We start from the raw sequence: 26,658 nt of genomic DNA on the forward strand, positions 1-26,658 counted from the left end.
CGGAAATTCTCCTGCTGCTGCTGCTAAGTCACTTCAGTCGTGTCCGACTCTGTGCGACCCCATAGACGGCAGCCCACCAGGCTCCCCCATCCCTGGGATTCTCCAGGCAAGAACACTGGAGTGGGTTGCCATTTCCTTCTCCAATGCATGAAAGTGAAAAGTGAAAGGGAAGTCGCTCAGTCGTGTCCGACTCTTAGCGACCCCATGGACTGCAGCCTTCCAGGCTCCTCCGTCCATGGGATTTTCTCCTAAGAGAAGGAAATAGCTTCTAAGAATATGAGTGATACTTGTCCATATAACAAATACTACACTGCTAGCATTATTTTTCATTTCTAAAGTAAAATGTTGTAGAAAATATATTCAGCAACAGGTTAATTTTATATTAGTTATTTTTGTTTTTTTACTGCAGTATGGTTGGTTCACGATAGTGTTAGTTTCAGGTGTAGAGCAAAGTGATTCAGTTATATATATATATATTCTCTTTCAGATTCTTTTCCCTTCTAGATTATTACAAGATATTGAGTATAGTTCTGTGCTATACAGTAGGTCCTTGTTGGTTATCTATCTTCTATTTAGTAGGCTGTATATTTGGAGAGGAGAATGGTATCCCACTCCAGTATTCTTGCCTGGAGAATCCCATGGACCGAGGAGCCTGGTGGGGTTACAGTCCATGGAGTCGCAAAGAGTTGGACACAACTGAGTGACTCACACACACACACACACACACACACACACACACACACAGGGTGTATATTGCAATGGGTTATTTTTATAAATAAAGGTACTTCTGAGTCAGAAGGAGGTTTTTTAAATGCCCCGCTATGACCATAGGTGTGTGGCTCAGGATTGCCGTCTCCCATTTCTGAGGCCCGTTCAGCAGGCACTGTCGTTGCCCTTTTCAGTATTCTGGAAATACTGGAATATTGTGTCTATTGCCCTGTTCAGTATTCTGGGTTCAACAGTTAAAGTATCTGCATCATGAAAGCTTTCCTAACTTAATAGGACAAACTGGGTAGAGTTTATTCAATAAGGGAAAAGAATGATTAATGCTAATTACATCAGCTAGCAAGATCAGTTTTTGAAAGATGCTTCCTGAGTATATTATATACAATCAATCTACAGTGCTCCTTTTTCTCAGTCTTTCTGATTTGAATCTCTCAAATCAAGTCTGCAAACTGATATGAGAGTCTTGTAAAGACTTGGACTCCATAACCAATCTGTTCAAAACTAAAATTTCTGATTGCACTTTATTTCATTATTCCAAGTTTTACATACTACCTAAAGCTCTTCTGACTGCATTCCAACCTTAGAAACAAGGTTCTTTTTTTCTATTTTGTGTTTCCTAGTAAAGAGAACCTAAATCTGATTTAATTTGAATTATCATATATATTTGATGACAAAAATGATTCTCCCTTCATTCTCAAGAGGTCTCTTGAGAAACTTGCTAATTTTTTTTTAAAATGAATGTAATTTGGCTTACGGGACCTTCTCCATGCAGATTTGAAAGTTTATATTTTTAAATGCAGTTTATAAAATTCTGACTGTGTGTGATAAGGGTGCTTGTCAGTGGCTTTCTTCTGTGGTCCAGGTAGTATTGGGCTTGGGCCCCTTCCATTTTTGTCACTCAGATATCCTTTGCAATATTGCTGTCATCTTCTTTCAGCCAACAAGGATTAGAAAGCGCTTGTGGAGGGGACTGTGCACATGTTTCAAAAGTGGCACGGTTCGCTCCCATTCACATTCCATTTGCTACACCCACCTGCAAGGAAAGCTGAGGAATGTAGCATCACTGGGGGCCCAGGAGGCAGAGGAGTCAGACCTTGGAGCAGATGGCAGACTCTGCTGTACCTGAATACTGGGCTTTGGGACATGACAAAGAAAGCCTGAAGTCTGATGGCCTCAGAAAAGGGGGGAGACATGACAGGGCTGAGTCTGACTCTTACTGAGGCCTGTTTGGTTTATAGATCATCCCTGGAACGGAGGCTGATGTGACGGCTGGGACCTTGGTGCCGGCAGCCGAGGGGGTCCCGGTGGAGGAAGCAGAGACAGAGAAGGCGGCTCTTCCCGCTGGAGCAGGAGCAAGTTTAGAGGAGGCCAAGACTGACACCGAAGCCACAGAGGCCATGGATGGTGACAGATCTCAACTGGAAGAAGCAGAAGCAGCGGCCACTCAGGTACATGTCCTAGTAAACGGAGTTTCAGGGAGATGGTGGCCACTGGAACCTCTGCTGGCTGATGGTGATACCTCTTTTGGAGGTGGAGTAATGGATGGTATGTAGCCATTTTGTGGCTCCCACTCCACCAAAACGACATATTTGATTCTCAGAAAGAGTGATCTCTGCATTCTCCTGTATCAGCATTGTGAAGCTCCACATGGCTCCCCTTGCTCTGGTCAACTGGGCTTAAGCACAGATGGGGGCAAGGAAAACCATGGTATTAAGTGATGGAGAAAAAGAATGAAGCACAGATGAGGAAAAGGATATGAATGGAGGGAGGGAGGAGGAAGAGAATTTGATAGAACAATAGGCTTGTTGGGTGGATTAGGTGAGATAATAGCCAGAGTCCTCAGCTGGGTGCCAAGCACATGGTGGGAAGCCAGTATTAGTAGTTAAGTCATATTACTATTATTATTCTCTATTATTCAGTTCAGTTCAGTCGCTCAGGTGTGTCTGACGCTTTGCAACCCCATGGACCGCATCACACCAGGCCTCCCTGTTCATCACCAGCTCCCAGAGCTTGGACATCAAACTCATGTCCATTGAGTCGGTGATTCCATCCAACCATCTCATTCTCTGTCATCCCCTTCTCCTCCTGCCTTAAATCTTTCCCAGCATCAGGGTCTTTTCAAATGAGTCAGCTCTTCACGTCAGGTGGCCAGAGTATTGGAGTTTCAGCTTCAGCATCAGTCCTTCCAGTGAACATTCAGAACTGATTTTCTTTAGGATGGACTGGTTTGATCTCCTTGCAGTCCAAGGGACTCTCAAGAATCTTCTCCAACACCACAGTTCAAAAGCATCAATTCTTTGGTACTCAGCTTTCTTTATAGTTCAACTGTCACATCCATACATGACCACTGGAAAAACCATAGCTTTAACTAGATGGATCTTTGTTGGCAAAGTAATGTCTCTGCTCTTTAATATGCTGTCTAGGTTGGTCATAACTTTCCTTCCAAGGAGTAAGTGTCTTTTAATTTCATGGCTGCAGTCACCATCTGCAGTGATTTTGGAGCCCAGAAAAATAAAGTCACTGTTTCCACTGTTTCCCCACGTATTTGCCATGAAGTGATGGGACCGGATGCCATGATCTTCGTTTTCTGAATGTTGAGCTTTAACCCAACTTTTTCACTCTCCTCTTTTGCTTTTATCAAGAGGCTCTTTAGTTGTTCTTCACTTTCTGCCATAAGGGTGGTGTCATCTGCATATCTGAGGTTATTGATATTTCTCCTGGCAATCTTGATTCCCGCTTGTGCTTCCTCCAGCCCAGCATTTCTCATGATATACTCTGCATATAAGTTAAGTAAGCAGGGTGGCAATATACAGCCTTGACATACTCCTTTTCCTATTCGGAACCCATCTGTTGTTCCATGTCAAGTTCTAACTGTTGCTTCCTGACCTACATACAGGTTTCTCAAGAGGGAGGTCAGGTGGTCTGGTATTCCCTTCTCTTTCAGAATTTTCCACAGTTTATTGTGATCCTCACAGTCAAAGGTTTTGGCGTATTAGAGTGCCTTAATATGCACTCTAGAGGCTCCTTTTATGCATATTAGAGGCTCCTTTTACCAAAAGCCCATCCCTACGTTGGGTAATGGGTCATTAATATGACATGAAGTTGGAGTTACCCCAGAAACACAAAGGCAACAAATACAGATACTCCTAATGTGAGGCCTCAAATGCAGAGGCCACAGCAAGGATGGCTCTTCTAAACCCCATGTACTTGCTCCTCTTAATTCTAAGTAGAAATATTGAAGAGTTGGTTTAATGTGAGGTTTTGCTTTTTCCTGATTATTTCACTTATAGTAGATTTCCAGAAATCTTGCCGGAGTTCCTTAATGCTTGAACCTACATGATCCTGTTCAAACAGCTGGCAGTGGTACTACTTAGGGAAATAACTCAAAAGTATATTCTATATTTTTCCATAGATTGTCTTGTCACAGTGCCAGGCATATTTCTGTATGTATGATGATATGCTTATTGAGAGAATGTATTATTTTCCCCAAATTGAAGAATGGAGGTGCCTATCTATGTTCACTGATATCTGAGGATATATAGAACTTGATCTCCAGGCTTCCAATATGCTAGTGAAATTCCCTTCCCTGCTCATCTTTGTTAAAGAATAAAACAGGTCTTGATCCTTTGATTCTGCTTTTCCCCCAGACAGCACAGTACTTAGAGCAGTTGGTGGGAATTGTCATCGCTCAAGTTATCATTGCAGTGTGAGCTCTGATGATAACCAGCAAGCAAAGGACATCTCCAAACAGGGGCCAGATCTTTACTAACAATAGGGTTTCCAGGAGAAAAGCAATCAAAGGTGGTTCAATGTCAGTTTCAAGTGAGGGTTACTATTCAGTGGCACAAGAATGGACCACTGTGAAAAGGAGAGCATCTTTAGAGTCTAGCTACATTCCCTGTCAGGATTATACCCCTCCTCCCATCACGATTAACCTCTCTCCCAAAAATCTGCTAGTCCACTTCCCCACTTCCTGAGAAACCTGTCTTGCCTAACTGCCTGGTTGTTCAAGGATCCACAAATTGGTCCCACTGAAGGTTTCTGTCTCAGGAGACAGAAAAAAGAGGCCCTGTTGGGAGGAATGTTTTGCCAGGCGGAAGGATTTGAGACCAAGAAGTTGGGTGAAGGGCAGACGTTTAGCTGGATAGGAGACGTGGGGAAAGTGGAACCACGTGGGTGGGATGGGCTAGAGGAGACTCCTGGAGAGTACAGAAGCCTTCTTTCCCAGCCCTTGCCCACACCACCGTATTTTTCTCCCCCCAGGAGAAGGTCATCCCTTCTGTCATCATACAGCCCGCCTCCAACAATGAAGGGGAGGAAGAACATGAAGGAACCATGGATGCAGAGTACAAGGAGGCGGCTGATGACACGGCTCTTCCGGGCCCCACCAGTGAGATGCCAGAGCTGGCCTCGGAGGAGCAGAAGGCGGCCAGGGCCTCCCAGCCTGCACCTTCCGCTCCCTCTGCAAGCGAGGCCTTCCAGGAAGTGCCTCCTGGCTTCCTCTACAAGGTTCTAACTTTTATTTTGCTCTTTTTTTCTTATTTTATTCAGTGTCAGGAAAATACAATAGTAAAATCTGTCACCTTTGATGGAGAACACAGTGTAATTAAATTTAGTCTTGTCTTACTTGATGACTCTGTTTCAGTTTGATTTGCAGTTAATCCCAGTTTATTGTTTTGGAGAAGGAACTGGCAACCCACTGCAGTATTCTTGCCTGGGACATCCCATGGACAGAGGAGCCTGCCAGGCTGCAGTCCAGAGGGTTGTAAAGAGTTGGACAGGACTGAAGCGACTTGGCACACAAAGTTCATTGTTCAGTTTCAAAGCTTGTAAATTTGGTGGTCTTGTCTACACAAACGGATACGCTTCGTATGCCACGTGCCACACTGACTGTTAAAATATGTTTTCAGTTCTCTATGATCTGCTTTACAATTTTGCTTCAGTTAAAGCTGAGTCTCGTTTAAAAAGGAGAAATGTGTTTCCGGTCCCTTGACATTTCTTACTTTTTAATCTGGTGACCGTTTGTCTTTCCTTTGCTTTGAAGCCCTTTTGTGCAGACTTGGTTGTCTGGTTTTCATTCTTTTTGCCATATATATTTATTGTTTTTGTTACTATATTGCTTTTGCCTTCATCCTCACATCACATTATAACATGGTAAGATTTCCATGCTGCTGGGCTGCAAGAAGCACAGTCATGTCTTCTATATTTTAACAACTGGTAATTAAAGAAAGTTCGGCCACAAGGTAAATGATAGGCCCCTTGGTAGTGAGTGGGGTGATTGCTTCCACCCCAAGTGCCCCCTCGAGCTCCCCCTATAGCCCAGGGCTTGAAATCATCCGTGTGCTTATCTGCTCCTTGCTGGAGGGCGGGAAACACCTTGCTGCAGTTGCGTGGCACAAAGTAAGGAGTCCATAAATAGTTTAAAAGTAAATAAATATGTTAATTGGCTTCTATGATAAGGAAGGGAGAAGGCAATGGCACCCTACCTGCATGTGGCATGTTTCTGCTGTACCATTTATTAAATAGGCTATTCTTTATTTTATGTTCTTTGCTCTTTTGTTATAAACTATTCAGATATGGGAGAAGGCAATGGCACCCAACTCCAGTACTCTTGCCTGGAAAATCTCACAGACGGAAGAGCCTGGTTGGTTTCAGTCCATGGGGTCACGAAGAGTCGGACATGACTGAGCGACTTCACTTTCCCTGTTCACTTTCATGCATTGGAGAAGGAAATGGCAACCCACTCCAGTGTTCTTGCCTGGAGAATCCCAGGGACAGCGGAGCCTGGTGGGCTGCCATCCGTGGGGTCACACAGAGTCGGACACGACTGAAGCGACTTAGCAGCAGCAGCATGATAAGGAAACAAATGATGGAGAGAAAGTTTTTCTCAGAGAGGCCATCAAATGACTATTTAGTCTTCATCAATGGAAGGGTCCTTACCAAAAAGCCCAGTATAAATACCTTTTTAATAAAAGTGTTAGTCACTCAGTCATGTCCGACTCTTTGTTGCCCCATAGACTAGCCCACCAGGCTCCTCTGTCCATGGAATTCTCCAGGCAAGAATACTGGAATGGGTAGCCAATCCCTTCTCCAGGGGATCTTCCCTTCCTAAGGATCGAAACTGCATCTCCCACACTGTAGGCAGATTCTTTACTGTCTAAGGGAATCCCCATACTTAAGCCTAATACCTGGGCTTAAGCCAGGAGCTTAAAGGTAGATGATCCTACCTAATAGATTATAGTTGGAATACTAATTAGCATATTTGACTTGGCATTTCCAAATCCAGCTCTTTGTCTTTTAAAAGGTATTAAATATGTGTGTGTTTGGAGGGATGGAATTGAGTAGAATAGTCATTGTCTTTTTCTTCTATTTGCTCCTTAGAAAGCAGCGCTACCTTGCCACCTCCACTGGGGACAGGTGGGCTTAATAGATTGATGAATTAATTAATATGGAGGAAAAAACTAGACATGTGGCCACTAAGCCAATGCTCCACTGTGTTCTGTTTTAAGAAAAGGGCATGAAGTCAAGGAGGCAGGGATGTCAAGCAAGGTCAGATCTGGCTGGGACCCTCCCTGACTTTGCTCAGTAGCTGCACACTGTGAGCTGGGGAACAGCATTTACCCACTATCTGGACTTCAGTGTTTTCATCAGAAAAAAATGAATTTGACAATAAGACAGTCATTTCCAGCTCTTCCATGTTATGCTTCTATATACAAAATATACAATTTAAAAGCCAGTTGTTTAGTCTTGGCTCTGGGAAAGAGGTCAGGGACATAGGAGAAAACTAGCCTTGATTAAATAGTTATCCATTTCAGTACTCTCTCCTGCTTCTTAAAAACTCTCTGTAATCAAAATTTAAGGAAATCTCTTTAAAAAAGGGGGAAAAGAGTGGTGGACTAAGACAGATGTTTAAGCTGGTAGTGAAGTAGCCCTAGATGTCTAATCCATGGTGAATGACACGGTTGTATTAGTATCATCAAAACTGCTAAGAGACTAGAACTCACCCCCACCACTAAAAAGAAATGATAATTATGTAACTTACTCAGGTGCCAGATACTGCTACGGTGGCCATCATGTTACCATATATAAATGTATTAAATTAACATGGTGTATACCTTAAATGATACGATGTTACATGTCAGATATATTTCTATTAAAAACCAGAAAAAGAGAGAAAGGAAACAGATTGTCATGGTTTAAAGGTAAGATAGGGAAGGAAGTTTATTTAAGAAATTGATCACAGGGTTTAATTAGATAGTACTTTCCATATAACATACAAGTGATGGTTTTCCCGATTATTAATTGTTTTACAGAGGAGCTTTTCACTAGGCATCTTTAGGTTAAAAAATAAACAAATAGTAACAAAGCATTGGTGATAATAAAATAGAGCTAACAAAAATATGAGAAATTAAAATTTAATTAAAGCACTAAATTTTAGCTTAGGAAAAAGGCATTGCTTTACTAAATATATAATACATTCAGATGGCCTCAGTGTCTGCCTGTTAGAGTCCCTGGAAAAAGAAAAGAAAGTGAAGTCACTGTCGTATCCGACTCTTTGAGACTCCATGGACTATAGCCTGCCAGGCTCCTCTGTCCATGGGATTTTCCAGGCAAGAGTACTGCAGTGGGTTGCCATCTGGGGCTTGACTCACATCTTCATCTTTTTTTATCCGGTTTAGAGATGCTTCTAAGAGTGCCTGCTGATAATCTGGCTGAAAACTTTGGTTTTATATCTCTTTTTCTTTCTAAAGTGAATCAGTTCTTTTACAATCTTTTGCAGGTGGAAACACTGCATGATTTCGAGGCAGCAAATTCTGATGAACTTACCTTACAAAGGGGTGATGTGGTGTTGGTGGTGCCCTCAGATTCGGAAGCTGACCAGGTAAAGGATAAGGGCAGAAAGTACCACGGGCTCTGCTGGTTTCTCCTGAGGGTCAGGTGGGCTCAGTGACTTCCTGAAGATGTTTCCACCTTCTGAGTTGCTCCATGAATGCTCAGTTGCTCAGCGGTGTCTGACTCTGCAGCCCCATGAACTGTAACCCGCCAGTCTCCTCTGTCCATACAATTCTCCAGGCAAGTGTTGGAGAGGGTTGCCATTCCCTCCTTCAGGGGATCTTCCTGACCTCAGGATCGAATATGGGTCTCCTTCATTGCAGGAGGATTCTTTAACATCTGAGCCACCAGGGAAGCAGTGTACTTTGGCTTAAGTACTTGAACCTATTTATAATAGCTGCTTTATAGTTCTTACAGTGAGTTCCAAAAGCTGGGTCATCTCAGGACACATTTCTGTTGCTTTTTATCTTTGGTCATATTTTCCTGTAATTAAAAAAAAATTATACTGGACACAGTGGATGTTGCATTGTAGAGTCTCAATTCTGTCTTCTACTTCTGAAAATTGTTTCTTTTTCTTTTAACAGGCATTTAAATGAGTAGATAAATACCTTGAATTCATGGAAGTTTGTTTTAGTTTTTTTACTCTCAGGCTAAGTTCTTAGTCCTGAGATTTGTCTCTACCTCTTAGACATTCTCCTTTGGGATTTCAATAGAAATCCTGAAGGATTATCAAGCCCACTAGCTTTGTGGGATCTGAATTTAAAATTCTGCCTCCTCTGCACTGCCAGTGCTGACATTTCTACTTAGCTGTTGTTGCCTTCCTGCCGTTCCTTTCCCCCAGGCTCCTAGAGAAGCCCTTATGCATTTACAGCTTGGGTTGCAGCTCAGGATTCCAGGAAAGAAGTTTTCTGTATATTTGAGGTTCCCTCTCTGTACTCTCCTCTTTCAAGATATTCTCCATAAAAGTAAGGCTCCTCTGGCAGCCGTAAACTCTATCTTCTGAATGCCCTGCATCACAGACTGAGGTTAACCCTCAGGAAAGACCTTGTTAACAGCTCTAACCCAGTGTGGTTTCAGGGGTTAAATATTCCCCAGTTTCTGCGCTGGTGGCTCAGAAATGGTAAAGAATCTGCCTGCAATGTAGGAGACCCAAGTTCTATCCCTGGGTCAGCAAGATTGCCTGGAGAAGGGCATGGCAACCCACTCCAGTATTCTTGCCTAGAGAATTCCATGGACAGAGGAGCCAGGTGGGCTGCAGTCCACGGGGTTGCAAAGAATCAGACATGGCTGAGCAACTAACATGTTCACTTTCAATGTCTGCCTGCTTTTGTTCGTTTTCAATGCCTTCACACACTTGATATATATACGTACTAAGTCACTCATGTCCAACTCTCTGCAAACCTATGAACTGTACCCCACCAGGCTCCTCTGTCCATAGAATTCTCCAGGCAAGAATACTGGAGTGGGTTACCATGCCCTCCTCCAGGGTACCTTCTCAACCCAGGGATCAAACCCAGGCCTCCTGTATTACAGCCAGATTCTTTACCATCTGAGCCTCCAGGGAAGCCCTCTAATATATAAACATATTTTGTAGCAGTCATTTTTATATAAAAACAGTTCCATTTATGTATGCACATGTATCTACAACTATCAATATAGTTGTGTTCTATGCAATAGTGTTTGTTGGATACCAGCTATTTTGCCACAACCAAAACTGGAAATCTTCAGTCTACCATATATTTTAAACATTTAAAATTTACTTTTCCATATTTTTCTCAGCTAAAGATTGATATTAACTATGATACTTCACTTCATAAGTTGCATTTCAAAATCTATGAGTTGGAATATATCTTGATTATGGGTTTATGCCAGCCCTTTATGTTTGCCTTTATTGAAACTATTTTAAAACCCATGACTCCACTTAGCTTCACCGGATTTTTCACTCACTGTAAATAAAGTCAAATGTAGACACTTGAGGGGAAAATATGACCTTTTGTATGTTTACCAGAGGTTTAGAAAATATTTAGTTATCATCTTTTACTCTAAGTATAACTTTGTCCTTCACATATATAACATCATAATTTTATAGAGGACACTTTTCCTCATCAGCTAGGTTATTATCAGTTATTTTATCAAATCATTTTTTCTCTGTTACTTTTTTTTCTGTCGTCAAAAATTGGCCTGTCTAAATGCTTATATTTCTTGTCTGTATAGCAGCATCAATTTATGGTCTTAGATTATATCAAAGGAAATGTATTCAGCTCCTTTATTTAATTTTATGAGACCTCGTTTTATCTGATGTACTTGAACTATACTGGGGATTGGTTCCGATGAAATCTGGCTATCCTTCATTTTAAGTGGGATCTTTTCCCTGTATTGGTTAACATAATAAAGACAGTCATTTGCCGCTGGTTTCACATCCTATGATCTGTATGTTTGAAATTGTTCCTTCAGCTCAGCTTTCCCCAAGTAGACTCTGCTTGTCTCCGGAAGGCCGAGGGCAGATGTCGGCCTCCGTTTCTCAGTTTCACGTTTCATCTACCATACCCTGTGGCCATGCACAGACGGGTTCTTTAAACTGTCTGTGGCTAACTGTCTTCATTTTTGTGAGGGCACACCTATACGATGACAAATGTTTATAAGGAATAATTTACAAAGACTATGACTATTTCCAGCACAAATGTCATGACATCAAACTGCTCTGTCGTTTATATAAACTTGAAAAACAACAGTGACAGCAAACACAATAGTGATACCAGGCAACAGATATCAAGCTGTTAGTGTCTGATTAAGTCTTGTATATGGTGGTTTATTTCAGGTACATGTGTGAGTCGGTAGACAGAGTTCTTTCTTATAAGCAAGTGGTTGAGGCTAAAGTAGAAGACCTATACTATTAACATTTGTTGTTGTTCAGTCTCTCAGTCGTGTCCAGCTCTTTGCGACCCCGTGGACTGCGAACACGCCAGGCTTCCCTGTCCTTCACCATCTCGCACAGCTTGCTCAAACTCATGTCCATTGAGTCAGTGATGCCATCCAGCCATCTTGTCCTCTGCCGTCCCTTTCTCCTCCTTTCCCAGCATCAGAGTCTTTTCCAGTGAATTGGCTGTTTGCTTATTGGTGGCCAAAGTATTGGAGCATCACTTCAGCATCAGTCCCTCCAATAAATATTCCGGATCGATTGCCTTTAGGATTGATTGGTTTGATCTCCTTGCAGTTCTAGGGACTCTCGAGTCTTCTCCAACACCACAGTTCAAAAGCATCAATTCTTCAGTGCTCAACCTTCTTTTATGGTCCAACTCTCACATCCATACATGACTACTGGAAAAACTGTAACTTTTACTACATGGATCTTTGTTGGCAAAGTATTGTCTCTGCTTTTTAATATGCTGTTTAGGTCTGTCATAGCTTTTCTTCCAAGAAGCAAGCGTCTTTTAATTTCATGACTGCAGTCACCATCTGCAACATTAACCTTCAATTAATTATATATATAAAATAAATAATTTCAAATTTTATTCTATTTTTCTTAAACAGACAACTTACTAGGGACAAACTTTATCCCTGAGCTCAGCACACAAGTTTACAGGTACTGTGATATCCTTGTACAGGACCACAATCCTCGATAAACCCATTATTTTATTAATCATTGGCAATGTAGATTTTTCCAGTACAAGAATTCCCCTACCTATAAACAAGTTCCATTCGAAGAGCACATTATTAAATCCAAGTTGTTTGTAAGTCCAACAAAGTTAACCTAGGTACCCGACTAACATAATTGGCTGTAGAGTACTGTAGTGTAATAAATTCATAATACTTTTCACACAAATAATACATAAAAAACAAACAAAATATAAAGAAAATGTTTAAAATCTTACAGCATGATACCTTGAAAAGTACAGTAAGTACAGTACAACAGCTAGCGTAGTGGTGCTGGCATCGAGTGGACAAGCGTAAAGAGTTACTGACTACAGGAGAGAGAGAAGGCGGGAGATGGTACACCTGAAGGATCGTCAGCAATAGGAGACAGAGGGCAAGCTGCAGTTTTACTCACCCCTGACGTTGATGGAACGCATGTTCTCATCTTTAAAAGTTTGCAAACTGAAGGTTCATATGTAAGGGGATTCCTATAGTTGGACTCTAAAAGCCCTGTCTTTGTCTTGCAGGATGCAGGCTGGCTGGTAGGAGTGAAGGAATCGGACTGGCTTCAGTTCAGAGACCTCGCCACCTACAAAGGCCTCTTTCCAGAGAACTTCACCCGGCGCCTGGATTAGGGCCAGATATATTGTAGAAAGAGCCTGATTACTGGGTTTTTAAACCTTTGTGGAAACCTGAAGAGTTCACTTTTGCTATGACACTCTTAATGATTGACAGACCGATACCAGACAAAGCTTGGAAGGCTGTCTCAGTGGAGCATGTGTGCAAACAAATGTCAGAGAAAGCAACAAGTCAATTAAGGGAAAAGTCCTCACTGGTTCCCATGTTCTTGCTACCAGGTTTGTTTGTGCTTTGTCCAAGCTGTGGAGACTCGTGTACTCGACCCCCTCCCACCAATTCTAAAATAGCTTCCTCCAGACCAGAACCTTAATTTCTCTGCACCAAGTATGCGGTATTGAGTGGCCGCCCTGCTGAAGACATGATGAATTACCCTGTAACGTGAGATTATCGTATTCCCCTACGCAGGTGTGAGCACGTGCTCTCCCTTTCACGTTTACTGTGTTTAAAACGAAACTGCTGCAAAAGTTGTCACTGTTCTTTTCCAACACACCTCCCTCTCTGTAGATATATATGGACACACAGTCACAGGAGCTAGTTCCCATCACTCCTGATCTATGTGTATGCACACGGCTACATATACATAGTTGCACTCTCTCCTCTCCATCGTAGCTCTTAGTCTCTTAAGCGCCATTGATTCATGCACTGCTCTTATTCTCTCTGGCATTACAGTTGCAGTTTTGCCTCTGGGCAAAAATCAGCCATCCCATTGCCAAAGGAGTCGACAGTATCTGTGTTGGGAATGTGCATTTTTCAGGATGCAATGACTCATAGCCTGTCAGAGGTGCCTCCCCTTTGGAGAAAGCAGTCTGACGCTCTGAATGGCCACTGTGGCTGGAGATAGGTGAGTTGGGATGAGCAGCTCGATTGTCTTAATTTCTGCCTTTTTGAGATTGGCCAGCTGATGGGGCATTGAAGCAACCCCCAAAGAACACTATTTCCAAAAGCTCCTAATTTCCACCTCTTTCTATTTATGCAACTCATCTTCACCGATCGTCCGAAAATAAGATATAGGTGATGTATACTGTATCCACAAGTCATCTGTAATGATTCTGTTTTCAGTGCTGTGTCATTCCAAATAAACCTTGGGCAATCTCCAGCAATGACCTTAATTCCTTCCGGTGAGTCATTTGTTTTGGAAAGCTTGTTTCATTTGGATGCATGACTTGCAACAGTCGATACTGAGTTGTTATTTGTGCAGAAATGTGCTCCTTCCCCTGGGTTGTGCTTTGCAGCCCGTCTCCCTTCCGCTCACTCCTTCATCCCAGTCATTGCTGGCCACTTGGAGGTCCTTGCTGCCCAGCAATCACTGCAGCACAAATAACAGCTGCCAATGGAGGCCCTGTGCCGACTATGGCTGCAGAGAGTGTGTATCACGGAAATCTGACGACCTCCATACTCAGCAATTTCTTCTCACACCAGCCTCATTTATTGGTCACTTTTCTTTCAGACATGTTTATGCTTGTAGGTACCTACAAAAATAGATGATATAGAAAAGTCAACTCACTAGACATAGGAGAGAATTCTGAAAACAAAACCCTTTTATTCTTTTCTGCCCTGTAATTGTACACAATATAAGCTGATCAAGAATGCATGTTATTTGACTTTTAAATTTGGTGTGTATTAGTGGTTCACGATTTTGTGTCTCATGGTGGATTACCGACTTGGACACTTAGTGGATGTTTAAGTGTTAATAGAAAAATTGCTGTTATTTTTAAAATAAGTTTTGCTTATTATTTTTAAAAAACTTTTGGTTGCACCTTGCACATGGGATCTTAGTTCCCCTACCAGGGGTTGAACCCACATTCCTTGCATTGGAAGGTGGGGTCTTAATCACTGGACCACTGGGGAACTCCCAAGAAATAGCTATTCTTGACCTGAAATTGTTCCAGGGGCTCGTTTCCAGCAAATCTGGATCGCCACGAATGGCCTAGCCTCTTCATCTTTTAAGATTTCTCTTACAGACCTAGTAGGATTCAGGCCTTCAGATAGTGCAGAGAATCTTCAAAAAATCAGATAAGGAAGCTTGTAGTTCTTATTAAACATACATCTTTCTGGAATTCCTGCTTAACACCACATATACATTGAGTGATGTATATAGTTTGCAAGGCTAAGCACTTTGGCAGTTTGGATTTTGAAAAATATTTTAGCATCACTAGGGCCCCTGGGATGGGGAAGGCTCCATGCACCATGCTGTTACATCGCCTCCACCTTGGCCAGTTCTTTCTGACAAAGCCAGGACCCCACGTCCACAAGCTGCCACAGAAAGAGTATGCAGTTTCAGAATTCTGAGCTCTTTTTTACCACATAAAAAAGCCTAAAAAAAAAAAAAGCCAAAACTCAGGCTATTTAGAAAAATCCAGGCATGGCCCCATGACCCATTCTGGTGATCCATTGAAAAAAAATCTTTGGGAAGCTGCAGAAATTTTAAGAAATCAATGAATTTAAAGATGACTGAAACTCTGTGCTTTATGTCATACAAACTGCATGAACACCTCAAAGCCTGGGAAACAGACTGATTTGCCTTGCTAGGACTCTACTACTCTATTCAGAGGAGCCCATGCTGCCTTCTGGTTTTTACTTGGAACCTAACTAAAGGCCTTATGAACGTCATGAGCTAGACCTTGGACATAAGCTGGTCACACAGTTTCCTTGGGTGGTGGTGTAACTACCGTCTTCCCAGGAAGATGTAGCCTCACCTTAGGGCTCGAATAAAAGGCACCAGATATTGGTAGCTGCATGGAGAAGACTATGACCAGTGACTCTGAAATCAGAGCCATGTGGTTCTATTCATTCTTAACCCCCATCACGCAGAGTCAGGACAAGAAGAACCCTGGTTGTTCAGAGCAGTCTTCCTCAAGGCACGCAACACAGGTTTGATACTTCATACATATATATATACATATATATATATATATATATATGTATATATATAAAATTCCTGAATACAATGTGCTAGAATAAGCTTAATATTCCATACCAATAGTAAGTGGCTCCGTGGTTAGGATTGCTTTGGGCTTCCCCTATGGCTCAGCCAATAAGAATCCTCCTGCAATGTGGGAGACACAGGAGCTGGGTTTGATCTCTGGGTCAGGAAGACCCCCTGGAGGAGGAAATGGCAACCCACTCCAGTATTCTTGCATGGAAAATCCCATGGACAGAGAAACCTGGCGGGCTACAGTCAATATCAAGTGGTCACGAAGAGTCAGGCAGGACTAAAGCGATTTAGCACACATAAGATTGCTTTAAGATGCCATCCATAGTAAGTGGCTCATTGGCTATCATTTAAGAATGCTTTAAGATTACCCTTGAAAAGGTCATTGAGACACGCCCTTTAATTTTATGCAAATTGAGAGGTAGACCAGGTACCTTGAAGCTTTCAAAAATCTAGCTAATTCCCAGTCCCCTGGGGTCTCAGGTCCAACACTCAAGTTGCCTTATTTGTATAGGGTGGGTCCAGGTCATGGACGTATTCCCCCTCCCCTGTACCCATGGGTGTGTCTGCCCTTTGCCCTGGGGAGGCACCTCCTGATGCCTTTTAATGCCACAAAAACCAGAGCGGGGAGGCCTGGCCTGTAGCACCCATGCACCCCTGGGTATGGTCTGTGCCCTCACACCCTCCCCTGGTAATAAATATTGTCAGGCTCAGTGTCCTGGTCCAAAATTCCACCAGTGACCACTAGGTAATTTCTGTGACATCTGATAATGCCGCCAAACTTCTCCAAACTCTCTGTGAGATTCCAAGATACTCATTTTCCTGTTTTTCCACCTCTCTATTCCTTCTTTGTCACTTTACTAATTTTTCTTGCTTCTTCCAGTGGGTGCTGGGGTGGGATGGGGGCAGGGAGCATCAGTCTCCCTCCCAGGTCTGTGTGCCCAAAATCCAGAGGATGTTCTAGTCAAGGATTCAATTACTGCTCCCAAGTCCGCATGTACATCTATTCATTAAACTTCTGTCAAGCTCTTGCTAAGTGTCCGTTACTGTGCACTGGACCCTGTTGACTAAGACCTTGCCCTCAAGGTCTTAGCTCTTGAAACCTCTCTGCAGCCCAATCCTAAGGGGTCCCTTTCTTGAGAGTTCCAGGCCTGGAAACATGGGTGCTCACTTCTGCCATTAATTTTTCAGATTCCAAGCACCTGCTTTTGTTCCCTCAAATGTCCTGTGACCTTGTGCTTTAATCCCTTGTACACTATCTGGGCAGATGGTGCTAGTGGTAAAGAGCCCTCATATGCCCTCTTATGCAGGAGGCATAAGAGATGTGGGTTCTATCCTGGGTCAGGAAAATTCCCCTGGAGTAGGAAATGACCACTGGCTCCGGTATTCTTGTCTGGAAAATTCCACAGACAAAGCAGCCTGGCGGGCTACAGTAAATGGCGCGGCAAAGAGTCAGATGCAACTGAGCACATATACAGACCCTTTCTGGGAGTGGTCCTCATCTCGGCCAAGGAAGACTCTTTGGATGCCTGTCATCCCACTGTCTCCTGTCTCCTTCCTTCCCTTCTTCCTAGTTTATCCCTAGACCATCTCATCTATACTGATGTCAAAGGATTAGCACTCCTCCCCCATTCTTCTCCTTCTCCCTCCTCCCCCAGCCTCCCCAGCACACACACAAATGATGATTAATATTGTATAACACATCGAAATCCGATGCCTCTGCTTGGCTTTCAGAGCTCTCCACATCTTCACCAATGCTTGTCTTCTGCTTCTGTCTGAGGATCCTCGCTGGTCCATCCCGTCCTCTCACTGCACCTCTACACTACACCTTGCTCACCCCATTGCTTCCTCCTCCTGAAACACCTCCCACTCTGGCCTGTCTCTGTAATGCCCCCTTCCCTCCCAGCACAGTCTGAGTCCCACCTCCTGCACAAAACTTTCTCACCAGTCTTCTCCTCTGTCTGCACCCATTTGACTCATTGAATTAAGTGTAAAACGGATTATCATTTAGTTCTTTGCTACCAACGTTCTCTGTATTCCAGGTCCACTCCAGGACATTGGATACAATTGCACCGAGCAAAGGAACAAGACTGAGTGATGGATTAATTCCGAAAAGTCCACAAACTCCAGTCCCCAACCTAAACTTATATATAAGAAGAAACTATAGAATGGTTTTGAGAGACTGGAGAGGGAGAAGTTTTCTTAAACAAGGTTCCAAATTTCCCAAAGTATATGCCCCAAGCAGTTTGACTACAAAATTGAGAATATCTATTTAAGGAAAGATCCTTGAGACAAAATTAGTAGACAGATGATAAATTTGCTGAAAATATTTGTGATAGCTGAAACTCACAAAGAAATATCTAGAACAGATAAACTCATTCACGTCAACAAGTAACTAATAATAGTGACAGTAGAGTCTAATTTTAATAACAATTATGTTTTTATCATTATATTTACAATATTCATAAATCACTGGAAATAGTCATATTAAGTTTAATAATATACTGCTGTTGCTGCTATGTCATGTCAGTTGTGTCTGACTCTGTGTGACCCCATAGACGGCAGCCCACCAGGCTCCCATCCCTGGGATTCTCCAGGCAAGAACACTGGAGTGGGTTGCCATTTCCCTCTCCAATGCATGAAAGTGAAAAGTGAAAGTGAATTCGCTCAGTCGTGTTCAACTCTTCGCGACCCCATGGACTGCAGCCTACCAGGCTCCTCTGTCCATGGGATTTTCCAGGCAAGAGTACTAGAGTGGGGTGCCATTGCCTTCTCCAATAATAACATGCTATTATTCTATAATAACATACAGTATAATAATATAACATCCAGTACTATGTAATCCCTAACATTCATTGCCTATGTGTTATTTGCCAGACACCCTCCTAAGTGTTTTGCAAATATTGTCACTTTAATCTTCACTCATCTGTGAAGTAGTTGCTGTTTTTTCTTTTTGTAAGTGAGAAGGCTAAGGTACAGTGAGTGATATAAAGAAACTTCAAAGTCACACAGACAGTGAATGGCAGGGCCAGACAATTGCCTTGGCAGCTTAGCTCCAACGGAGGCTTTGCCCCTCTCTAGCCACCCCTCTTTTTGCTCTGTCTAAACGACTTGAATCGGCAAAGCTCTGAAGGCCACACGCAAGTACCAGGCATAAAAAGAAAACTTCAGCTTCCTAATAATCAGATTAGTGCTAATATACTCATAGACTAATCAGATCCTGCTTGGTAGCCAACAGGTTGGTAAAAATTAAAACATAAGTTAACATGGCACTGGTGTTATGTAGTGAACATGTGTATGTATATTTCCTGGGACCAGCATCCCTGGGGTTACCGGTGGAATTACTGACACTGGCTTAAGAGAGCCTCTGTCAGTCACTGCAAAACCGGGAGTGGCCAGGAGGGGGCAGCAGATGACGCGCCAGTCACTGGGGGATGGCTGAACACAGCACAGCGGCTGAAAGCTGTGAAGAACAGTAAGCCAGGTGAGCAGACAAATGTACAGACAAAGGCAGGTGAGGTTGCTGTGCCATTTATATCAGTGCAAAAATACATTCTTCTAAAGGATACTCTAGTTTTCACAGATACATAAGCTCAAAGGAAATCATCAAACAGATTGAGCATCCTATGGAGGAACTCGAATAAGGGAAGAAGGGGAGGAAAAAGAATGAAATAAATAACAAATACGTAAAACTAAGTAACATGATTAGTACAAATTAATGGTGCTAATGTGCGACACACTGAGAAATATCACACACACACAAATGAGAACTAAGCTAAAAAATAAGAAAAAAGCAATCAGAAAATACTATGAGCACTCAGAGAATGCTAATTCCAGGATAAACCATATATTTGAGCTTAATTTTCAAAACTAAAATTTTCAATTTTCAAAACCTCATATTTGAGCTTAATTTTCAGCAACCTCTCTCCCCTCAATTTCAAGAGTGGCTTCAACTGGTAAATTAAGGCCAGGGTAACTCAAAAGCAATTTGTTCATTTTCTCTATTGGTTGAGGAAAATGTGACTTTTTTCCTTCTTCAGAGAAAATTTGTGTTCACTGGCTGCTAATCAACATCTAGCTGGCCCTGGCATTGTGTGCTGGTCATGAAGTTGACGTCCCCTTCAAGGCAATGCTCTCCTACCTGGTGATGAAAGCAAACCCGGAAGGAGGACACTCCCGCGTTTAGAAACGAACACTGGAGTCAGGCACCGAAGCAAGCCTCGGGGGCTCGGGTTTGAAAGTGAGAAAAAGTATGAGAAGATAGTTTCTAGCCAAGCTATTTTCCAAACCATAGTTAACTACTATGTCTCTCAGAGACAGGCATAAAAGTTTGTTGTTGATAATCTTTCTGGTTTTTAAAAACCAGAAAATATTCAGTTCAGTTCAGTTGCTCGGTCGTGTCCGACTCTTTGTGACCCCATGGACTGCAGCACGCCATGCCTCTCTGTCCATCACCAACTCCCGGAGTTTACCCAAACTCATGTCCATTTGAGTCAGTGATGCCATCCAACCATCTCATCCTTTGTCATCCCCTTCTGCTCCTGCCCTCAATCTTTCCCAGCTTCAGGGTCTTTTCAAATGAGTCAGCTCTTTGCTTCAAGTGACCAAAGTATTGGAGTTTCAGCTTCAACATCAGTCCTTCCAATGAAAACTCAGGACTGATCTCCTTTAGGATGGACTGGTTGGATCGCCTTGCAGTCCAAGGGACTCTCAAGAGTCTTCTCCAACACCACAGTTCAAAAGCATCAATTCTTTGGTGCTCAGCTTTCTTCAGTGCAACTCTCACATCCATACATGACCACTGGAAAAACCATAGCCTTGGCTAAACGGACCTTTGTTGCCAAAGTAATGTATCCGTTTTTAAATGTGCTGTCTAGGTTGGTCATAACTTTCCTTCCAAAAAACACATTAAAATTAAAAATAAAGTTGAAGGATGTGAGTGGTACAGACAGATGGCAAAAAAAAAAAAAAATCTGAATATCCCCAAGAGAATTCTATTTTTATGCATATTTAGATTTATTAAGTCTTCACTTTTAGTTTCCTGACAGAGCCAGAACCAAGTACCTAAGAAAATCAGCACGATTCAGCTTTCTGCATATACTGTAGTTGTGCACACGCACCTGTGTGTGTGCGTGTGTGCATGTATGTGGGCACAAGGACTCTCTCCAAGCGTCAATGTTTGCACGTTCTCTAGGTGCTATGTTTGAGCATTTCCTTTGCACTGGCCTAGAATGAGTTTGCTGGAAGAAGTGCCTAGGGTCGAAGTCAGGCTGGGTAACAAAGTCAGTGGCTATACATACCCTCACATCACACTTACAACTTAATGGCTTTTTGTGAAGGAACCTACTCAGAATAGTTTCCTAGAGCCGTATTAAGTCAAGAGGAAGCAAGCAATGTGCATTATTATGGGATCAAAACCAAAGTGATAAGCTGCACTATTTTTCATCCTGCCTGAGCTGTTATTTCAATATCCGGAGTGTTAATTCAGTTCAGAATCACAAATCACTGGAACCAGAAGAGACCAAAAACATCACCCTCTCCCCTCATTTCGAGGCTGGAGAAATGGGAAGCTTGCAAGGGGGAGTCACTTGCAAGCACATGGGGAATACAGTTGGAAAAACAAGTGTCCTGCCCTGCTTTCCAGGGCCCTTTCATTCAGACACTGAATCTTTTGCTGTTAATCACTTTCTGGGGTAACAAGGCAGGAGAATCCAACTTGTGTGACAAATCTCTCATGGCCAGGAGGGGGCGCTAGAAGTTAGTATAAGTGAATCCATCCAACTATTGAACTTTGTAAGCAGAAAGCATGAATTGAAAGCAAATCAGATGTACAGCAACATCACAATTTGCATTAACATGAAACAGTCCAGTGAGGAGAGAAATTAATTCCTGAGTCACAAACTTCCAAGCAGGTTGCTTCGGGCGCAGGCTCTGCAGACTGGTTGACTTGGCTCAGATTCTTGGTGTTTTTATTCCCCGGGCAACCTCAAGTAAGTTACTTCACATCCCTATGCCTCTGTTTCATCTGCATATTGGACATAAGTAATACCATCTTTATGCTTGCAAAGAGGGGATAAATATGTACAATGTTTCACATTCAAAAAGAGTATTTGTTGTTTAATGGATCAGTGATTTCTGTTATGACCTTAAGAAAATTAGACTTTTAAAAAGGCCATCAGGTATTAACATGAAAGTGCTAGAAGAAATTTCTTTCACTTTTTGAGGTCCATCGCATTAATGAATGTGGGTTCCTCAAGTATATCTTAAGTTCATTGTGCACTGGTGTGTGAAAGCTATTCTTACATTTCTATAATATTTCTGAGATTTTCCTCATGGTCTCTTGCATATTATAATTTAAAAAGAAATCACATATACTTATTTATTTATTGAGTAGATGGTGGCATAGGTTTTGTAATTTGTTAGACTTGGGTTTGAATCCAGGCTTCATTACCTTCTTCTTAAATGACCCTGAGAAGACAAAACTCTTAAACATTCTGACTCTTTCATCATCAAATGTGATTGAATATAACCAATTTGAAGTATTATTACAAGGATTAAAATGGTACAAGAATTAAATGTAACTTAAGACCGACTTAGATAGTATTTATTTAAACACAGTCTGTCATAGTCCCTGGCACAGGATGAATAATGTACCCAGAGTAAGCATCGCTATTCTCATTTACAATGACTTGCCCAAGGACACATGTCCTTCAAGTGACAGTTTTTGGACTCCAGCAGCCATTCTGTTTTCCAAAGCAATATAGCCTCACAGAATCACAGGGTCTCATGTCAGACTCTCCAAACATCCCCTTTTTGTACTTCCATCCTGAGAAGCACCATTTTCCCTCAGCTCACCATTTATGGGATTACACTGCTGTCTGTCCAGAGAGCCAAGCCCCAAGCAAAGCCCCGTTACTGGGTCATTCACTTTGACAAGGAAGTTAGGAAGGCTGACAGCCACGTGGATTCAGTATGATCCAGCAGCTTCACCTCTTTTCCTCTGAACCTATCAGAGCCTGTCACTTTAAAATGAAATCTTCAAAGAATCCAGAGACTAAACCCTCAATTTCTTAAAAACACACTAAACAGATGACATGCCTTGGGTTAGAGAAAGCAAAAGACTGAAAGGAAACTCAGGAATCCAGAGAGGGGAATTTTTGTTTCAGAGAAGAGATACTGGGATTTGGTAGAGATATATTGTTCAGGTAGCCAAGAGGGAAGACACAAACCTGAAATTTAAATGGAAGGAAACAAACTGGAATGGAGTCTTAAGATCCCGAAATGGTCAGTAAGCACCATATGGTGCAGGTATATGGGTAACTGAGCAGATGTAAGCATACCGATGAAGCGAAGATGGTTACAGAAGTTCTTGATGAGCCCAACGACGCAGAACCCAGGCCGGATTATCCTCCTTTTTTCCCCACCAACTCTGACTTGACAACACAATGGCGTTATGGAGAATTTCTTCTGTGAAAGGCAGTGGGAGAAAAGAGAGAATGAATATTAAGATCATAGCATTAAGTCACCCCATCTCCCCATTAAACAGCTCTCCAGAGTCAGATGTTCAGTCATTGTGTAACCAAAAGTGGAGTCCCGCTGCTTCAAACTAATAAAGAAACAAGGTTGGTGGAGAGAAAATTTTGTTTTGTTTTGGATGCTGACAAAACATCCAAAGGATGTCTGAGGAGTGGGAAGGGAGGATGCCTGTCCAAAGGCCAACCCCACCTGACAATCAGGGAGCAAGAGCTTTCATAGACAGAGGGGGGAGGCTACATGCCAAAACAGCACAGTCAGCTCTGTCATCTTACAATCGGTCATCAGTGATCTGACCAGAGTCTTCTTGATTGTTTTAGGTACAGTTAAGCTTCAGCTACAGGGTCAGTTCAGTTATAGTCTGGTCATCAGGTGGTTAACTTCTCCAGCTGTTGGGGATTTCAGTCTCCATACAAGCTCACAGGATAGGGCTCAGAATATTACCTATAGCCCTTGAGAAGGAACTAAATGTGCTTGACTATGCTTAATGACCAAGCTATTATTATTTGGTCTTCTTTCTTTTTCTTTGTGGCTGCATTTTATTTCTATAATTAAATTTCTTCTTTTGCTAAGGTTTTTCCAGGCCAAAGGCAGGCAGAGGACTTGGGGTAACAAGGACCATAGCGTCCTGCTCTGTTTCTGTTGCGTCTTTATTACACCCAAAGAACTTAGCATAATGTCTTGCAACTAACGGCAGATTCATGAATCAAGTTTGCAAAAATGAGTCCTATCCGAGTTCTAAGGTGGCCATCCGTGTGGTCTATACTAAGCTGGAAGTCCTTGAACTACTGTCTTCAAATGGAGAGGATATGCTAATGTGTGGTGAAGACACGCCTTCACAATGAATCAAGAGTCATGTTTGCCTGCACCAGTGGGAAGTTTGACTTGATGGACTCAGCCAAGCCCTAATGGTGTTAAACCATTTTCAGCAATGCTCGCAGACTGTCTTGGAGGACAACACTGTTAATGCAGACATGCTGTCACCATTCCAGATGTTAACTCTGATTGTCCTCAGGGCTTGTAAGTTGCTCTTTTCCCCCCATTTCCTTTAACTAATATTCTCTAAATTTTGTCCCTTTAAAAACTCCAACTTTCTGGTTTATTTACTCTCCTCTTTCTGCCCCCCACCCCCACCCCACCAGTGTGTGTGTATTGTACAGGTCATCTAGAGCAACCTCAAATTTCCAGTACCAAAAAGCTGTCTAACAGCCCGCCTGGAATGTAACAATTTTTACCACATCTGTATATTGGTGTCAAGAAAGACCTGGTTAAGCCATACAGCACCTGCTACACATTTTCTCTAACACCATCAAAAGGGAAGCAAGCATTCTGTTGAGCAAGTTTGAGGTGGACATGATACCTGAAACTTCTACATCGACCCTCACTGTTCACGATGCACGGGAACGAGACTCTGACACCTATTACTGTGCCCTCTGGGATGTGCACAGTAGAAGACATTAGAGTCATGCCATTCAATAAATGATTCTTGGGTTTTTATCCACTGTCGTGAGTTAGGAAACCACAGTTACCACCTGTATGCATCTGTGCAGTTTTCTAGGTAAGCTTTTATGTGGGTAACTCTGCAAAGTTGCCAAATCCCACATTTTCTCAAAGAGGAAGCTTTGTGCTCTATAACACAGGGAGCCCAGCCAGATACTTTGTGATGATCTAGGGGGTGGGGTGGGGGGAGGGGAAGGAGGTTCATGTATACAATTATACATATAGTATATGTAATGTATATATGTATTTATATATGTATAATTGTGTATACATATGTATAATTATGGCTGATTTGCATTGTTGTATGGCAGAAACCATCACAACATTGAAAAACCATTTTCCTCCAGTTAAAAAAATAAATATTAAAAAAAATAAATTAAAAATAAATTACCTGCAAATAACCAGGCTCTTGTTTTCGGGAATCATCTTGCTCTCCAACAGGCTTTCCCAGGGCACCCATGTTTATTCATCTGAGTCAACCTCCACAACACACTATTTTATTTTCTGCCGAGATATATACACCGTACTATCTGTGACCCCTTTTTAAATTTAATTAATTAATTTTTGGCTGCACTACATGGAATGTGGGATCTTAGTTCCCCGACTAAGGATCAAACCTGTACTCCCTGCAAGGAAAGTGTAGAGCCTAACCACTGGACCACCGGGGAAGTCCATGTGGCCTCTTTTGTATGATTTGCATGCCATTACTTTTTTTTTTCTGATCCACTTATCTCCTTTGATTAAAATTGTGGGTATTAGATTAAATGTTACTTATTCAGCCTGGAGGCTAAAATGTAACAAACACACGATGATCTAACCACAAGCAGGGTTGACTGCAAGGATAAATATATCAAATACATGCCTGGAATGGTGATATTTGATTTTGCACGAAACTTATAAATGCTGCTACTTACTGAGTCCAAGTCAAAGTCTACTTTGGATTGGAGCACGGGGAGCAGTTCATTATCTGAGCTACTGAAGATTCCACCTATCCCACAGTCAGTGTTTGACTGACGCTCTGAGCCAGGCATTGTGCACAGCAGACACTGAAAATGCCATATGCTCTGTCAGATCTGGAGGTCATTGCTGTAGCACCCCCTCTCTGCCACTGGGCTGCCAGTCCCCAGTGAAATGATAGTCCTCAAATTAAATATTAATACATCTCCGGGTTATAAATCTCTCAGGAATTCTGGTAACTTCTAGCTCAGCTCATGGTTGATGATTTGTGTTGTTTTGCTGTGATAAAACAAATAAGATCTTTGTTTTCTTCCAATGTGATTTCACTTAGGTAAAACAGATGAAAGTAGATTTGCTCTGTTTGAAAGAATTGAAGGGTAAATAATTCTTAGGTTTGTTTTCTCAAATAGCTCTTATGTTTTCTGATTTTTCAATAGAATACAATTATCTGTCTACACAAAGGGCCTAGCCAGGTGGTGAAGACTTTGGTCTCTTGTATCAGAGAGGCCTAGGTCTGACCTGGGCTCTGGCACTTACCAGCCATGCGACAAGGAGGATCTCTGCTATAGTCCATTTCCTCACCTGTAAAATAGTGGTCCTTGACGGAGGAGCCTAGTAGGCTACAGTCCATGGGGTCGCAAAGAGTCGGACACGACTGAGCGACTTCACTTCACTCACTTGTAGAGCAACTATTGGCACAGGAACACACACACACACCCCAGGGCTTTGTACCTAGGGCTTAGCACCACATCGGTCATAGAGGGGCTGATTTACAGCTTAAAGATAGATTAGCTAGATACAAAGAAAATCCCACGGGAAGCCATCCCAAATAAGCTCAATAAAGGATGCACACAGGTGAGAATTATAGTGGCTTGCTCATGGACCAACAAGCCCTATGTGGGTAG

The 26,658-nt window shown here is 42.4% G+C and overlaps 1 protein-coding gene and 1 long non-coding RNA gene across 3 annotated transcripts in view; one reads left to right on the forward strand and one right to left on the reverse strand.

The window, feature by feature from the left end:
• The window catches only part of AMPH (amphiphysin), a 214,624-nt gene extending 200,684 nt beyond the window's left edge, over positions 1 to 13,940 (forward strand). For both annotated transcript variants that reach the window (XM_069588261.1, XM_069588262.1), the window contains 4 exons: positions 1,965 to 2,174; positions 4,990 to 5,235; positions 8,507 to 8,608; positions 12,720 to 13,940. In XM_069588261.1, the coding sequence (XP_069444362.1) occupies positions 1,965 to 2,174; positions 4,990 to 5,235; positions 8,507 to 8,608; positions 12,720 to 12,827 (666 nt within the window). In that variant the 3' untranslated portion in view covers positions 12,828 to 13,940. The remainder of the gene's footprint in view (positions 1 to 1,964; positions 2,175 to 4,989; positions 5,236 to 8,506; positions 8,609 to 12,719) is intronic.
• LOC138439455 (uncharacterized) overlaps positions 11,348 to 26,658 on the reverse strand; it is a 43,549-nt gene continuing 28,238 nt past the window's right edge. Inside the window, exons 3-5 of the long non-coding RNA XR_011256734.1 lie at positions 23,104 to 23,230; positions 12,608 to 14,300; positions 11,348 to 12,015 (exon numbers count right to left, since the gene is read on the reverse strand). This is a non-coding gene — a long non-coding RNA (uncharacterized lncRNA). The remainder of the gene's footprint in view (positions 12,016 to 12,607; positions 14,301 to 23,103; positions 23,231 to 26,658) is intronic.

The sequence above is a fragment of the Ovis canadensis genome, chromosome 4 (genome assembly GCF_042477335.2).
Source record: "Ovis canadensis isolate MfBH-ARS-UI-01 breed Bighorn chromosome 4, ARS-UI_OviCan_v2, whole genome shotgun sequence".
NCBI lineage: Eukaryota > Metazoa > Chordata > Mammalia > Artiodactyla > Bovidae > Ovis > Ovis canadensis.